The sequence below is a fragment of the Aquarana catesbeiana genome, linkage group LG09, assembly GCF_042186555.1.
Source record: "Aquarana catesbeiana isolate 2022-GZ linkage group LG09, ASM4218655v1, whole genome shotgun sequence".
Taxonomy (NCBI): Eukaryota; Metazoa; Chordata; class Amphibia; order Anura; family Ranidae; genus Aquarana; species Aquarana catesbeiana.
This window is the reverse complement of record NC_133332.1, coordinates 46,190,440-46,206,637: the sequence shown is the minus strand read 5'-3', so window position 1 is coordinate 46,206,637 and position 16,198 is coordinate 46,190,440. Positions and strand designations below refer to the sequence as shown.

The following is a 16,198-nucleotide window of genomic DNA, read 5'->3' as shown; positions in this document are numbered from 1 at the left end:
CAGCGTGAGAAGAAAATAAAAACTATTACTGATTCTCTGTTTACATCACGTGATCAGCTGTCATTGGCTGACAGCTGATCACGTGGTAAGGGGTCGGGATCGACCTCTTACTCCGATCTGTGATTACCCGAGTCTCAATGACTCGGGTGATCGCAGCTCGCGCCGCACGCACCCTGCAGGGGGGCGCGGCCAGCTTGTTAAGGGGAGGTCTATTGACGCCCTCCCCGTGTTCTGCCGAGAAAGGTCCCCCCCGGTGGATAATGACCCCCCTGTACTGCGCAGGCACAGCGCTTGCGTAGTACGAACCACAACGGAGCTGCCGAAAATAGCAGAAGCTGAACACCTGTGAGTCAGCTGTACACGGCGCCGGGGGACATTTTTCAGCAAGACACCGGCACAGCAGATCCACGCTGTAGCCGTCATTCGGCTATAGCGTGGATCTGAAGGGGTTAAAGTGATACAAAAGGTAAACAAAAAAAACAAACCTGATATATTTTCCTGCTCTGTGCAATAATTTTGCACGAAGCAGCCCGATCCTCCTCTTCTCGGGTCCCCGCAAGTTCTCCTGGCCCCTCCCTACTGTTGCGTGCCCCCAGAGCAAGCAGTTTCCTCTGGGGGCACTCGTACGTGCTTGCTCCCGAACCCTGCGTTGTATTCATAGGGGCTGTAATTGACAGCAGTGGGAGCCAATGCCTCCCGCTGCTGTGTCTGAGCCAATCGGGAGTGGGAGAGCAGCTGCTCTCATGCACAATGCTGGTTCGAGATCGGGCTCAGGTAAGTATAAGAGGGGCTGGGGGGGAGATTTATACTGAAGGTTTTTACCTTCATGCGTAGAGTGCATGAAGGTAAAAAAACCTTTAACGTTTAGAACCACTTTAAGCCTCAAAGTGCAGGAGTTCCCTAGGCACGGGAAGTGCACTACAATTTTTTTTTTTATTTTTTTAGGAGGAATTCAAGACTAAACCTATTTTTTCAGGGCACTGTTAATGCACAATTAACCTTTCTAGATGTTTGATGTTGGAGTCCAAAGACAAGTTTAAGCACTTTCACAGAATTCTTTGTAAAAATACAGTCAGTGACTTGTTGAAACCTGATTTAAATTGAAGTGTTTTTTTTTGTTTGTTTTTTTATTATTGCCTGGAGTTCAGCTTTAAGTTTTTTTTTTTTTTTTTTTGTTTTTTTTTTTTTTTTATGCAAGTAAATAAAAATGTGAGATGTCCTAGAGGTGACTCTTTCTGATTTACCAATATATCTGAATTGTTTGATAAGCCGAGGGGGCCTAATACAGCAGTTTTTCTTATACAGGAAGGGGGTGTGGCTAATGTAAACAAGGTTCACAGAGTCATAGTGTGTTTGGAAAGGAGGGGCTAGCAGAGGTACAGATATATACTTGGTTAATGGTTTTAATGGTTCTCCACCAGGCTGCAGAATTTTTCTATAACATCTACAAGCTTGTCCTTCACAGCGTTCACCCATGGTGGTTGCTGACAGAACCCTTAGAGCTGTTTTGTGATTGGCTGGCTGAGCTGCCTGTCAGCTGGGGCATGCCGTCACAATATGCAAAGAAGGTTGTTTCTGGCTACTGTGCTGTGGAAGTAGGTGCCAAGGATGACTTTGAACGTTTTTTTTTTCCTTTTTTTTTTTAAAGGTTGACTTGACTGTTGTGAAAACCTGCAGCAGGGTGAAGTTCCTTATAAATTGGTTGGGGGTTGGAACAGGTTTATAAGGGCAGTAGGCAAAACCGGTTGTTTCCATCCTAGTCACAGATCTACCGCCCTACTTGTTGCCCCGCTCTTTTAGCTGTCCCTTCCGTTGGGGGATCACAAAGTGAGTACACAGAGGTGCCTCTGGGATCCTTGGATCTGCCCAGCGAGGGGGCTCTGTCTCCCAACCACACAGGTAAATTTTTTTTACCCAGTCACCTAACATTCACTTGCTGCTGTGCATGTCAGTGCTACATCTTCACTTATATCCCCCCACCCTGCACCAAAGCTTGCATCAATCCCTGGAATTTCCTCCTCACTGATCCGGTGGCTGTTGCTGAACTTTTTTTCATTACGTCTTATGTGCATTGCACTGTTCTTTATGCATTCAATTGACCTTGATGTCTTCTCTCAGGTGTGTGTAACGAATCAAGCTCCATGGACACTGAACGTTTTGAGGAACTGCCTTTGTGCAGCTGCCGTATGGAAGCTCCCAGTGTGGAGAGGGTGTGCGAGCAGGCCAATAATATGTGTATGGCTACTGAGAGCATAGATGGAGAGGTAAGGCCACCTATATACTGTACCAGGAGAGCGTAAGCGAGATAACCTGTGTATGGGTGTATTTTTTTTTTTTTTTCTTTATAGTATAGGAATTTGTAAGCAAAATCTATTCTGGCCGACAGAGGGAGATTGAAGTAAATCGGATGATCTCTTTAAGTTTGTCTTCCCATTTTCATTTCTCTAGCTGAGTGGTTGCAATGCTCCCATTACTAAACGTGAGACAATGCGTCCATCAAGTAGGGTCCCTCTTATGGTGCTCTGTGAAAACCACCGCGCCCGCATGGTCAAACATCATTGCTGCCCAGGCTGTGGCTATTTCTGCACCAGTGTAAGTACCTAGTGATGAATGTGACCATCTCTGTCAGGGGTGTGTGCAATGTACAGACTATCCTCACATCTTTATCTTCTACAGGGAACATTCTTGGAGTGTCATCCTGATTTCAGGATAAATCATCGCTTTCACAGGGCCTGTGTCTCTCCTCTGAATGGAGTTATCTTCTGCCCTCACTGTGGAGAAGATGCTACAGAAGCGGAGCAGATTACCATTGCAAAGGCGGACACACCAGTCCCAGTACCTGCACCACCCCAGCTCGATGGCAGTGCCCCTGGAAGGGCTGACACCACACAACCCAGGTGAGGCTAGATTTCCATGCATATGATTATGCATTTTCCTAAACATCTTCTTAGTGCTGACATTCTTCCTGCATGTAAGTGGGCAGAGGAATCCTATCGTGTGTTGAATAGTGTGTTTTCCATACATCATATTTATGTATTGTGCTAAAAAATAGACATTCTAAAGTTACTTTTGTAGTTGAGCAAATATTGCAAATGCATTTAAAGTTCTTCTAATGGAAATATATACATATATATATATATATATATATATATATATATATATATATATATATATATATATATATATATATATATATATATATATATTATATATTATATATAATATATATATTTTTAATAACATTAATTATACTTACCTGCAATGGTTTTGCACAGAGCAGCCTCCATCTTTGTCCACACACAGAGCGCGGCTCGGCCCTGACCCCGCTCTCTTCTCATTGGTTCACTGGCTGTGATTGACTACCACGTGAGCCAGTGAGGAGAGTGTGCCGCTGCTCTCGGACACATCACTGTATCAAGATGGGGGCTCACATAAGTATAATAGGGGAGCTGAACACATAATGCGTTCTATGCATTAGGTTCAAAAACCTTGAGCCTTAGGAACCGATTTTTAAATATAATATTTTTACCCTTTTGCAGCCAGCAGATGACAAATGCAAGTCTAGGTGCTTTAATGCAGAGCTGTTACTAAAGACTCAAGAATCTTGGGTGGCACACATGCAGCTGCTTGACTCAGAGGATGGACTCGCCCTCTTCCACTCCTAGTAGAGATAGTTGTTTGTAGATCTTTATTCTGAAAGTTTAGAGATAGTTCAGGACTAGTCCAGCATGCACAGTTTAGGCAGAAAATGTTAAATGCTGAATTAAAGTGATGCCAAAGTCTTGTGTTTTAATAATGACAAACCTGTTTATACTTACCTGCGCTGTGCAGTGGTTTTGCACAGAGCAGCCCAGATCCTCTTCTTCTCAGGTGCCTCTTCGGCGCTCCCAGCCCCTCCCTCCTGTTGAGTGCCCACAGCAAGCAACTTGCTGTGGAGGCAACCCAAGCCGAACCGCAGCCCAGTGTGTCCATTCGTACACAGCGTCCCCCCTACACCCCTCCTCATTGGTTCACTCACTTTGACAGCAGTGGAAGCCAGTGGCGCTTCGCTGCTGTCTCTGCCAATGAGGAGGGAGAGTCCCAGACAGCCGAGTCTCTGGTGCACATCACTGGATCGAGATGGGCTCAGGTAAGTATTAGAGGGGCTGCTGCAAACGGGAGGCTTATTATCTTGATGCATAGAATGCATTAAGATAAAACCCCTTCTGCCTTTACAACCACTTTTAAGTAGTATTCAATGCTACATTTGCACATAAGTGCAATCTGTTCATCCGCGGAAAGATTTCACAGCAGATTGATGCATATAAAAGCACCTACACTTACATTTAGATTATATCTAAACTTTTAGAAGAATAAACTTGAACCATAACTGACTTTAGCATTATTTAAATGACAAGGGGTCCATAAATATTAGAATAACCAGAGACTGTGAAAAATCATCAAATCCATTGTTGTCTTTACAAGCAGTTTTAAGTTCTAAATTGTACTCCCACCAGTTACATAATAGGTGAGGTTGAAAAAAGACTCAAGTCCAGCCTATGTGTGTGATTATATGTCGGTATTACATTGTATATCCCTGTATGTTGTGGTCGTTCACCACAACATACAGTAATATACAATATAAAGTAAAGAAACTTTTTTGAGCTTTGAGATTAATCTTGCTTTGACGAACTTTCTGCTTTTAGCGCCCGAATGAGTGGTATGGGGGATGGCAAACGTTCAATTGTAGAGGACCATCTTGATATCAATGGGGAGACTCCAGGGCCTTCTATCGTCCTTCCATCTGGAGTGTCTCTCAGCGCCGCTGGTTTGCCACCTGGACCTGCACGTGACGCACTGCAAAAAGCCTTGGCTTCCCAGGAGACTGACAAGTATGAGATAAGCCTGTTTGTGTTTTTAAACTCTTTCTTCATTTATCCCTCTAAATCTTTTTCCTTATTTTCACACCTTTTTTGTTTGTTTTTTTTAATTTTACCTATTTACATTTTGCTTGTGTGAATGATAATAAGAGTAATAACTACCTTGTCTCTTCAGTTTAGCTCAGCAAAAGAGAGATCGCAGGAAGAAGATTCGCTACAACTCTCGGCAGCTCTACCTAAGTGTGAAGGCTGGGGAGCTCCAGAAAGTGCTGCTTATGCTAAGTGAGCAACTACATATTTAAAGCTGAACTAAAGAACGCAATATCTCCTTTCCAACAGACTTGCGCTGGCATCTTCTCCTGTATGCTGGTTTTTAGCTATCTTCCTTAGCTGGCATGGGATGCATCACTCCTGCGTGTGCGCAGGAGGCTGTCATACCGGCACACAGAAATCAGCCTGGGACTTTAGGCTGAGCCGCATGGGAGAAGACTGTAAGCAGGCAGGTAGGGGCTTTTTATTGCAGAAGACACATTATGTGCCCCTCTTGCAATAAAAGCCTGCCTGCTCGCTGTTTGTTACAGTGGAACTTCAGTTCTGCTTTAACATCTTTCTTCCTTGTTTGACATAAAAGTTTGAATTTGTATCTTATGATTTATACTGGTGGAGATGAATTATGTGACTAAAGGCCAGCTCCTCTTGTTTTTGGGTGGTTTGATTGTGTAGGTTTCTGCTATTCCATGAATCCAGTGGTGAGATTTTCTCAGTGTTTTGAGTCTCCACATGTTCTCAGCACCTGTAATTAAGCTGTCCCTTACAGATGGACTCCCAAGTCACTTTGCTTTTGTTCACTGAAGATACTAGGATTAATGTAGGTAATGGCTCTGTGGGCAGTTGGAACCCAACCCCCAGGAATTTTTTTTTTAATTGAAAAGGAATGTATTGTAAATTCAGGAAAATTGCATAACCTTTGTATTAAGAGGTAACTGGTAGTATACTCCATACCTTTTGCATTGCTCCTAAATTAGAACTTAAAACATTAATGAGAAAAGACCATCTGTAAGCCAATGTACTCGAGTCCTATGCCTTATCCCAAATTGCAGAGAAAAAAGGGGAGTGCCCCTAGGGATTTTGTGGGCAAGGAAAAATACCAGATACAGAGTAGAAAAAAGTATAGTAAAGTACAAATTTATTAAGTACAAAATGATGTCTATAAATGTGTACTTAATAAATTTGTACTTTACTTTTTTTCTACTCTGTATCAGATATTTTTCCTTGCGCACAAAATCCCTAGGGACACCCCCCTTTTTTTCTAAATTAGAACTAAAGGGTAGACTTTTTTTTATTCTATTATTTTATTATTCTATTATTTTGGATAGAGTAAAGGAGGGTTTGTAACCCCTGTCAGTTTTTATTTTTTTATTTTTTTTTTTACTTTTTTTTTTTTACATCTCTGTCCATAGAGGAGATTATCTTTCACTTCCTGTACCATAGCCAAAACAGGAAGTGAGAGCAAATAAATCCAAAGTGTGAGAATCTCAGGGTCATCCGAACTAGTGTCCCCATTGGAAGATTTCCCCTCTTACTGTTCTGGTGTCAAACCAAAATTTGGGATTTTCTTTTATTTTCACTTTTGATGATAACCGCGAACAAATAGGGTGAATCTCCTCGGTAACACAGATCATAATAAAACCTGACTGATGTTCTAATCTCTTCACTCTATTCAAAAAAAAAAAAAAGTTTCGGCTTCATTTACACTTTAAGAAAAATTCTGTGGCTGTTGTCACCAACACACTTCTGGATCCATTTTGGTGATAATATTGGTACTGGGGCTTAAGCCAAATAAAAAAAAAAAAAAAAAATGTTGCATTTGTCCCACTGCCTGTTCCTCCTTTCTCACACTAAGCTATGGCCTTCTGCAGAATCCTGGTCAAATGCCAGGTCCCCTGTCACTCTGTGATTCTATTCACTTGGCCCTACATCAGTACAGGACCAAGTATTGATGTCAGGTTCAGCGGATGGAAGCACAACTCTGGACGGGGAACCAACACTCCCAAAAGTGTCCGATGTAAAGATTTTGCAAGGCCACAGCTCTTCAAGAGAGCCAAAATTGGAGGAAAAGGTAGTTGGGACAGGTGAGTATAAATTCTCTTTTTTGCAGGCGGTGCGTCTTTAAAACTCTGCAGCCACAAAGCCAGCATATATGATGTCAGTAGTATTTGGTTAGTATCTATTCTTCCCATCTCCTTACTGGGGCGTAGACATATGAATTTGCCTGTTTTATACATCACCCACTCTGTACTTCAAATAAAAAAAGAGAGGTAAGCTTTAATCATAGATGCTTCACTTATTGGAGCCATGATTTTTTTACAAACTCCTTTAAAGTGATACTAAAGGCATACTTTTATTTTTGTTTTATAAATAGCATTCATGTCATACTTTCCTGCTCTGTGCAGTGGTTTTGCACAGAGTAGCCCCAATCCTCCTCTTCTCAGGTCCCCAACGGCACTCCTGGCCCTTTCTGCCCTACTTGCTTTGAGGGCTCGCTCCTGAGCCCCGCTTTTTGTGTCCATTGCAGTGGTTTTGCACAAAGCAGCCTCGATCCTCATCTCCTCAGGTCAGCCACTGGCGCTCCTGGTTGCTGTGGGGGCACTTATGTGGGCTCACTCCCGAGCCCTGCTCTGTGTATCCATCTCACTGGCCGTGATTAGGAACAGCGGTAGCCAATGACGCCTGCTGCTGTCTCTGAGCTTATGAGGGGGGAGAGAGCCGAAGAGCCTCTGCTCTTGTGCGCATCGCTGGATCGAGATGGGATGGGGCTCAGGTAATTATAAAGGGCGTGGGGGGGGGAGGGGAGTTGCGCGCATGCACACACATTTTCTACCTTCATGCAAAGAATGCATGAAGGTAAAAAACCTTCAGCCTTTAGAACCACTTTAGGAAAGATGATAGCTTTAATATTGTCGGCTGTCTACAACTCCACAAACTGTAAGAAGAAAAAAAAAAGTAATTGCTTTGTCCTTACTCTCTCCCCCTTTTCTCATGATTTGTCTCAGCGGATAATCAGGATTCCAGTTTTCTGAATGACCAGCAGTTGAAGAGGAGTCCACTGCATGCTGCAGCACAGAGGGGAAGTGTGGAGCTTTGCCATGTTCTTGTGCAGGTGACCTCTTCTTCCACCGTCTTCTCTGACAGACAGATACGCTCTGCCCGATTTTACCTCTTTTGTGTCTTTCATATGCTTTGTTGTCCTTTTCAGGCTGGTGCCCACATAAACGCCACTGACAAAATCCTGCGCACCCCTCTTCTTGAAGCCGTTGTGAACAATCATACAGGGGTTGCCAAATATCTGTCTCAGCATGGAGCTTGTGTTTACCACAAGGTAATGCCACTGGCTCACCGCTTTCAGAGCAAACACAGCTCATCTCATTCTGTATTTGGGCTAATCGGGTAGATATTTGACCACATACCATAAAATATGACATAAATGTTAAAAATATGCATAAAATTTTACCTTGCAACACTATTAAAATAGCACTGCAAAAAATAGAGTTTTATGCATATTTTTAATCTTTGTTATATTTTGTGTTATGTGGTAAACTATCTGATTAGCCTAAATATCATTGGGATGTATATTGTAGCAGCTGAGATTGAGAGTGAATCGTTTTATATCACATAATTCAGTTTTGGAGTGGGGATTGTTTGACATTTGTATGACATCTCATTATTTACCCTCTATCTGTAAATGTCTTCCCTAGCCTTACTTCTAGCTTACTTTTTAATTAGTGGTATCTGGATGGAAACCGTTCTAGAACAACCACAAAAAAATGACCCTATTAAAATTGTGTGTAAACCCTAAAGGGTTAACTTCTCTTAGTTGGTGTCGTTAGTTCAGTTAACTCTGAAAGCCAGAAACCCATGCAAGCTGGTAATTTCCTTTTGCTCTTTGCCTGTGCTGCGATCTTATCAGTTACATTTTTCCCAGCTCCCTTTTTAGGACTACAGAACCCCTCCCTTCTGTTATTGAGTAGAGGTGAGGGAGCAATTATTGTAGCTCTTTTCTAGGGTGAAAACACTTCTCCACTATGGTGAATGAGTGTTGTCCTCAATAGACAGAAGTGTTGGCAGGTTCTCCAGGTGAAAGTAAAAGGAACGTTTCAAAAAATCCACAATATGACATGACAATTTATTCCTTCAAAAGTCATAAATCTTGTTTCTGTTCAGCTATTATATTTATACCTGAATTTTTTCTTTTTTAAAAGCTGGCACTCAACTGTTGAATGATTAAATCAGGCTTGCAACTGATGGGTGGAAATATAAAGTATTTAAAGCAGAATTCCACTCAAAAGTGCAACTTCCACTCATTTGTCTCCTCTTCCCCTCCGGTGCCACAATTGGCACCTTTTGGGGGGAGGGGGGACGGGATACCTGTACCCTCGCAGTATAGGAAACTGTAATAAGTTATCACTGGATGTAAATTGAGAAAGCATTGGATCAAACCGATCTTGGTTAGATCTGATGTATTTAAGGGCAGAAATTTAGGCTGGGTTCACACTGGAGAACGCAGCAGCTCACAGAGTCCGTTGCGTCCTCATTCACCATTTCAGGTCCGATTTCAGCACAAATTTTTGGCTGAATCCGGACCTGAAACGGAACAAAAGACACACAGGACTCCTGTGCAATTCTCACCGGAGCCGTTCTGGAGATGTGTGAACTGGCTCCATAGAGAGCCGGTCACAATCTCCTGCTTTGCGAATTGAATGCGGGAAAAACACCTTCCAATACGTTTACTTTTAGTCTGATGATCAGGCAGCGGTAAAGTAAATGCATAGAATGGCTGAGTCTAAATGGTGGTACCACCCTCCTTTGTAGCCATATAGAATAGCATGGTGTGGTAGCAAGGGCATGTGCATTTCTTTCTTTTTTTTGTTTTTTTGACAACTCTTTGGTCAGATACTTTCCTTTTTGCACAAATTTAGTTGTTTTGGTAGAATTACCTTTTTAACCTGTCGACCTCTTTCAGGAAGAGGATGGCTCAACCTGTCTTCATCATGCAGCCAAGAGTGGTAATCAGGAATTGTTGAGCTTTCTTCTGGCTACAGGCCAGGTCAATGTGAATGCCCAGGTGAGAGCACAACCCTTACAATGTTTGGTGTTGTATACTCCCCATCGAAACCTTCCTAATTACCTGTCTGTGGTCTGTTTAGGATAATGGTGGTTGGACACCCATCATCTGGGCAGCAGAACACAAGCACATCGATGTCATCCGTACATTGCTGACTCGGGGAGCAGATGTTACCCTGCAGGACAATGTGAGTATATATGCTTTGCTGTTAGAATCCGTGTATGTGTGTGTCTGGGTGTTGTTTGTTTTTTTTTTTTTTTGCAGATTCATAGTTGAGAAAAGATCTATCCTTTCCTGTGTAACAATCCTCTTATATGCAAGGAAATGAGACATTTGAATACATCCTGATTTTTGAAACGGATTACTCTAGTCATCTTCCAGGACAAAAAAAAAAAAACCTGAGAGCTGATTGTCTGTTTTCTAAAGCTGGCCATAGATGGATCGAATCTCAGCTGGTTCAGTAGGGACCCGCTGAGATTCGATCCAGCTATGGGCAGGCTGGTTGTACTGAAGTCGATCCATCGATCAGCTTCAGTACAACCAGCCTGTTGTATATTTTTCATGCAGTCACTGCCGGTGGCTATAGCTGTCCTTTTACTGTGCTTTACACCGAATCAGTTGGAGGGCTTTTTTAAATAGTTTAGTCGTTTCTCACTATAACCTACGTTTTATGGTTATACTATTTATTTTTGATAATTACATTGTATTGTAAGAATAAGAAAATATACCAAGTGCAATAAACCCAAATCAAAGGCACAAACGTTCGATGGTACAAAGCAAGGTTTGAAAATGATGTATAGCACAGCTTTGTGGAAAATGGTCGTCTCACTGGTATCAGGAGTGAACACTAGAGGGAACATTAGGAACTTTACTAATAAATTTGATGTGTGTCTGCTACTATGGACTTTGGTGCTGTTTTGTAGAAGACATTTTGCTTGATGGACCCATAGGGGGAGATTTACTAAAACTGGAGCACTCAGAATCTGGTTCAGCTGTGCATGGTAGCCAGTCGACTTCTAACTTCAGTTTGTTCAATAAGGCTTGTTTCACACTGTAACCCGCTGCGGATCGCACAGGAGCGCTGTGCGTCCCTGTTCCCCGTTTCAGGGCCGAATCTATGCCTAAATTCGGCCCTGAAACGGAGCCAAAGATGCACAGCATTTCTGTGCAGTGCGCTCCGCAGCCGCAACAGAGATATGTGAACTGGCTCCATAGGGAGCGTCACATTCTCCTGCTATGCGAATTGGATACGGGGAAATCGGTCTGAACCCAGCCTTAAGCTTTGAAAATAGGATCTGGAAGCTGATTGGTCTCCAGTTTTAGTAAATCCCCACCCCCCTAGTGGATTAAAGTGAAACTAATTTTAAATCTACACTTTTTTTCATTTTGTTCTTCTTCTTTTTGCATATGTGACTCTTGTAAGTCTAATTTACACACTTACTCAAGTCCTTACTTCCAGAACGCTACTGCATTCAGATGCCCATTCATACCTTCACCTGTTTTCATGAGCGCACTACGGCCTTTAATGTGTATGTCGGGGTATAATAAAAAAAAACATTTAAGTACATCACTCCAATACATGCATATCTCCCTAAATGTTGTCTCTTAAAAATGCTACATGCACAGAAAAATACCTGGTGATCTGATAAGTCCAGTGGGCCCCTAACTTCCAGTGTACTCTGCCTGCACTATAATCCCAAGCAGTACTATCAGCCCTGACCAGTTTACCTCTGTTATGAGGGGAGGGAGATGATATCCTAATCTGCAGTGAACAGTCAAGTGCTGTAAATTGCCTCCAGCATTGTTCCAGTTTCTTCTCAGTGGAGGCTGCCATTTTGCTGAAGCCCAGAGCCCCTGAGCAGCAGTAGATCTTTAGACTATCAGCAGATCAGCCGCTACAAATTCAGCAGTGCTGCAAAATAGGGAGCCACTGAGCATGTGCAGAGCAGGGTGAGACAGTGCATTACTGGATGTTAAAAAGTATAGGCACTTCTTTAAATGTTTTACATAGCTATACCTGCAAAAGGGGTCAGCCTGAAGTGATCTATTTTGGCCAATGGTGTGTGCAGGTTTTTTTTTTTTTTCATTTGATGTGTGTGGTTTTTTTTTTGTTTTTTTTTTTTGTTTTTTTTTGTTTTTTTTTTGTTTTTTTGTTTTTTGTTTTTTTTGTTTTTTTTGTTTTTTTTTGTAAACCCTGTTTTAGTCGTAATTCTATCAGTACATGGGGGCTGCCATATTTGAACGTTAAGCAATTAGTCTTTCCTTCCTCTCTTTTTTTTTTTTTTTTTTTTTTTCCTTAGAAGTGCTGCACAGTGATTGGCTTAAAGTGGTAGTAAACTCGGTTCGTACAAAACTCGCTGACAGGCAGGGTTTTTATTACAGAAGAGACCCTAGAGGTCTCTTCTGTCATCACACACATGCACATGCGCAGCTCAGACCACATTTATGGCCCACTCTGTGTGCCGCTGCGATGTGACTCGTGCAAATGCACAGGAGTGATGTCGCCCTGGCACAGCCAATCAGGCGGCCAAAGATTGCAAACCCGGATCAAAGACCGTGCAAAGATGGAAGCGGCTGGGGACAAGGGAGAGTGGTGAGAGCACAGTGCTTGAGGGCTGCGTTTGTAGGCAAGTCTGTTATAATGTATTAGTACAGGGCTCGACAAACCCCGGGCGCCAGGTCGCATTTGCGACTAGAATTAGCGACCTGGCGCCTGGGGCGGCACAGCTGGGGGTATCCTGTCTCTGTGCAGACTCCGACCCCCCCCCCACCCCCCCACCCCCCCGGTGCGATCACGTCGGGCCGCGCCGGCCGGTAATTGAGGCCCCGGCTTTGCGGCCTTCTTCGGTAGTTCTGGAGTCCTTCTGAAATCTGGCGCCATCTTGTGGTGGCCGTTGGTATTGCAACCAGCAATGCTAATGCAATGCTAATGCGAAATACCTGCCTGTTTTCACTGCCCATCTCCTTCCCAAAGTGGAGAAGAGAAGGAAGTGAATGTGGGGATAGCCTTTTTTTTTTTTTCGTAATAGATTTTTTTTTTTATTTATTTATATTTATATAAAAACTGTTAAATTAATTTTAATTAGGAAAAAAATAAATAATTTGTTATCTCCCTGCTTGGCCCCTTTCACACGGGCTGTCTGATCAGGTTCGCCTGTCTGTTTTTCAGGCGGACCTGATCGGACCCTTAGAGCCCTTTCACACCGAGCCGCGGGGGGCGTCGGCGGTAAAGCGGCGCTATTTTTAGCGCCGCTTTACCGTCGTTTTAGTGACGCTATTCGGGCCTCTAGCGGGGCGGTCTTTTTCTGTGTAAATTTAAGATTAGTTATTTTTTATATTGAAAATAAAGCTTTGTCGGTCGTTTAAAAAAAACCTGGCTCCTAACTTTTTTAGCTGGCTCCTAGATTCCAAGCAAATTTGTCAAGCCCTGTATTAGTATGCAGTGCATACTAGTACATTATGGCTTAGTGCTGCCGGGGTCCCATTTAAAAAAAAAAAAATCTTTATAGACTTTACTCCTGCTTTCAATAGTTAGCATTTCTGCTTTGCTGTACTGGAGTCCTAGTTTTGAATCCCGCACAGGACTCTATCTGCATGGAGTTTGCGTGTTCTTTAAGGGCTAATTTACACGTGCTTTGGCTTCAACACACATTAAAGTGCCTACTGCTTCAACATGCTTTTATGATGTGTTTTTGATGCTTCAGTGGTGCTTCGATTAAGCTCTTTTGAAGCTCTTTTGAAGCTTTGTTGAAGCTTGGCAGGTGCCTTGTGTGTGTACGTATATCTCATACCTTCAGTTTCTCTAAAACAAAGCGAAGCTAAAGCCGAATTAAAGACTCGAAAGCTTTAGGCGCTTCAAGCGAGCTTTGTCATGAAGATGCTGTGAAGCACCTTTAAAGCTACATGGGGTATAATTTTTGAAGCAAAGCCAAAGCAAATGCAATGTGTAAACAGCACTGTAAGCTAACCATTTTATTTATTGACGGGAGCTTTAACTGACGTTTAGGGAGCTTTAACAAAGCCTGTCCGAAGCCATGTTTTGAAGCAAGTGTAAACTAGCCCTTTCTGTGTAATGTGGTTTCCTCCCACACTCCAAAGACCTGCTGTTAGGGTAACTGGTTCCTGTCTAATTTGACCCTAGTATGTATATGTATGGATAGAGATGGGGACCTTCGCTTGTAAGCACCTAGAGGGCAGGGACTAATGTGTATAGTATGTAAAGTGCTGTGTAAATTGGTGGCTCTATATAAATGCCTGTAATAAAGCTGACAATACAGACAGATACATTTTTCAAAACGGTAATATACCTTCCCTTCTTTACGTGACTTTTAGGACATGCCTCAACCCTCACCAACACTTCCAGAGGTGTAGGTGTATGTTTTTTCTGCTGCTCTTGCGCTCTTCATTAATTCCTGCATATCACACTAAAGCGGAGCTCCACCCAAAAAGAGAAGCTCCGCTTGTTTGCTTCCCTCCCCCCCCCTCTGCTGCCACATTGGGGGGGGGGGGGGGGGGGAGAGGGAAACGGATACCTGTCAAAACCAGGTTCCCACTTCCGGGTAAGATCTACGCAATTTCTGGCCCCTCCTCTTTCCCCCTCCAACCCCCACCCGCTGTCTTCTGGGAGACACACAGGTCCCAGAAGACAGCTGGACCATTCAGAAAGTGCAGCGCGACTCGCAATTGGAAATGAGCTGTGAAGCCACAAGGCTTTACTTCCTGGTTCCCTTAGTGAAGTTGCACTCGGAGCTGATGGATGGATCGCTTGGGGTGCCGACATTGTGGGATCCCTGGACAGGTAAGTGTCCTTATATTGAAAGTCAGCAGCTACAATATTTGTAGCTGCTGACTTAATTTTTTTTTCCCCCTCAGGCTGGAACTCCTCTTTAAAGTGAACCCGTGCATTGCCTGGGCAAAGGAGCGAGTTGACTTAAAATCCAGCCTTTAAAGCAGCCTATACTTGCCTTTCCTTTACTCCCCTGCCGCTCCTTGGCGGAGCTTACACATCATGTAGGGCTGTCTCTCTGCCCCTTGTGACAGTGATGGGCCAATCACCAGCGCAGTCACACAAGAGAAAAGTCACCTGCCCATCTTTTAACATAAAACATACACAAAAGTACTTTGGTATGTGTGTCTGCTCCCAGCAGTAATGCAAGTAGCTGTGGAGGGAAGGTAAATATAGGCTGCTATGGGGATTAGCCGTAAGTTGAACCTTTTCCTTTTGCCCTTAATATGCAAAGTGCAGGTTCATTCTAAAGGACAGTAGTGGTGCTAATGTAAAATGTGTAAATACTAAAAATGATACGATTTCCTTTACTGCCGAGCTTTGTTTGTGTAAGGGGTGGAAACATAGTAAGAATACTCTGCATCTGTTACTTGGATACTTGACAGTTTGTATTCATAATTGAAGACAGAAGTTTGGGGATAATTTCTGTAATGTATTTAATCTCTTACACAGGAGAAAAACATCTGCCTGCACTGGGCATCCTTTACCGGCAGTGCCGAAATTGCGGAGGTTCTCCTCAATGCACAGTGCGACATACACGCCGTTAACTTCCATGGAGACACACCCTTGCATATTTCAGCCCGAGAGGGCTTCATCCACTGCGTCAAGTGAGTACCTGTGTTGCCAAGCTACTCCTCTTGAAAATTGGTATGTCAAAAAAATAAAATGGCAAGCAGTTTGTGAAGTTGTAAAAAGGCACAGCATGTTTCCAAGCATTCTGTTTTCTAGCTAAGGCAAGCCATACATTATACATCTTTTTTTTCGTTCAACCAGTGGTTTGAAAAAAAAAAATAAAAAATTAGGGAATCCTTCCTGCAGCACTAATGTGTTCTGGCTGTAGCCAGCTGCCCTGATCGTTCAGAAAAAAAACTGACAGGCTGGTTGTAGACTAGTCAATCGACAGGTCGAATCATGCACAACCAGCTAGCCCATACATGGATCGAAATTCAGCCAGTCCCTGCTGAATCTGCCAAATTTCAATCCATGTATGGCCAACTTAAAAGATATACTCCTTTTTAACCTGCTTCTGAACAGAGGTTTCAGTTGATACATATTCTATTGCTTCTTTGCAAGTGTGATCCTTGCGCTAAACCAGGGGTCTCCAAACTTTCTAAACAAAGGACCATTGTTAGTATTAGGGGGATTAGTTGGTGTCAGTGTAAGGGAACAGTGCTCCATTGTTAGTGTCAGTGGAAAGAATAGGCCCCAATG

At 43.0% G+C, this 16,198-nt stretch overlaps 1 protein-coding gene across 3 annotated transcripts in view; it reads left to right on the top strand.

Annotated features, from left to right (window-relative positions):
* The window catches only part of EHMT2 (euchromatic histone lysine methyltransferase 2), a 54,253-nt gene that overhangs the window by 25,795 nt on the left and 12,260 nt on the right, over positions 1-16,198 (top strand). For 2 of the 3 annotated variants that reach the window (XM_073598423.1, XM_073598422.1), the window contains exons 10-20: positions 1,801-1,899; positions 2,119-2,264; positions 2,449-2,592; positions 2,677-2,897; positions 4,686-4,871; positions 5,035-5,141; positions 7,913-8,019; positions 8,116-8,238; positions 9,880-9,981; positions 10,064-10,168; positions 15,440-15,594. In XM_073598423.1, coding sequence (XP_073454524.1) covers positions 1,801-1,899; positions 2,119-2,264; positions 2,449-2,592; positions 2,677-2,897; positions 4,686-4,871; positions 5,035-5,141; positions 7,913-8,019; positions 8,116-8,238; positions 9,880-9,981; positions 10,064-10,168; positions 15,440-15,594 — 1,495 coding nt within the window. The remainder of the gene's footprint in view (positions 1-1,800; positions 1,900-2,118; positions 2,265-2,448; positions 2,593-2,676; positions 2,898-4,685; positions 4,872-5,034; positions 5,142-7,912; positions 8,020-8,115; positions 8,239-9,879; positions 9,982-10,063; positions 10,169-15,439; positions 15,595-16,198) is intronic. The other variant, XM_073598424.1, reaches the window with a different exon arrangement.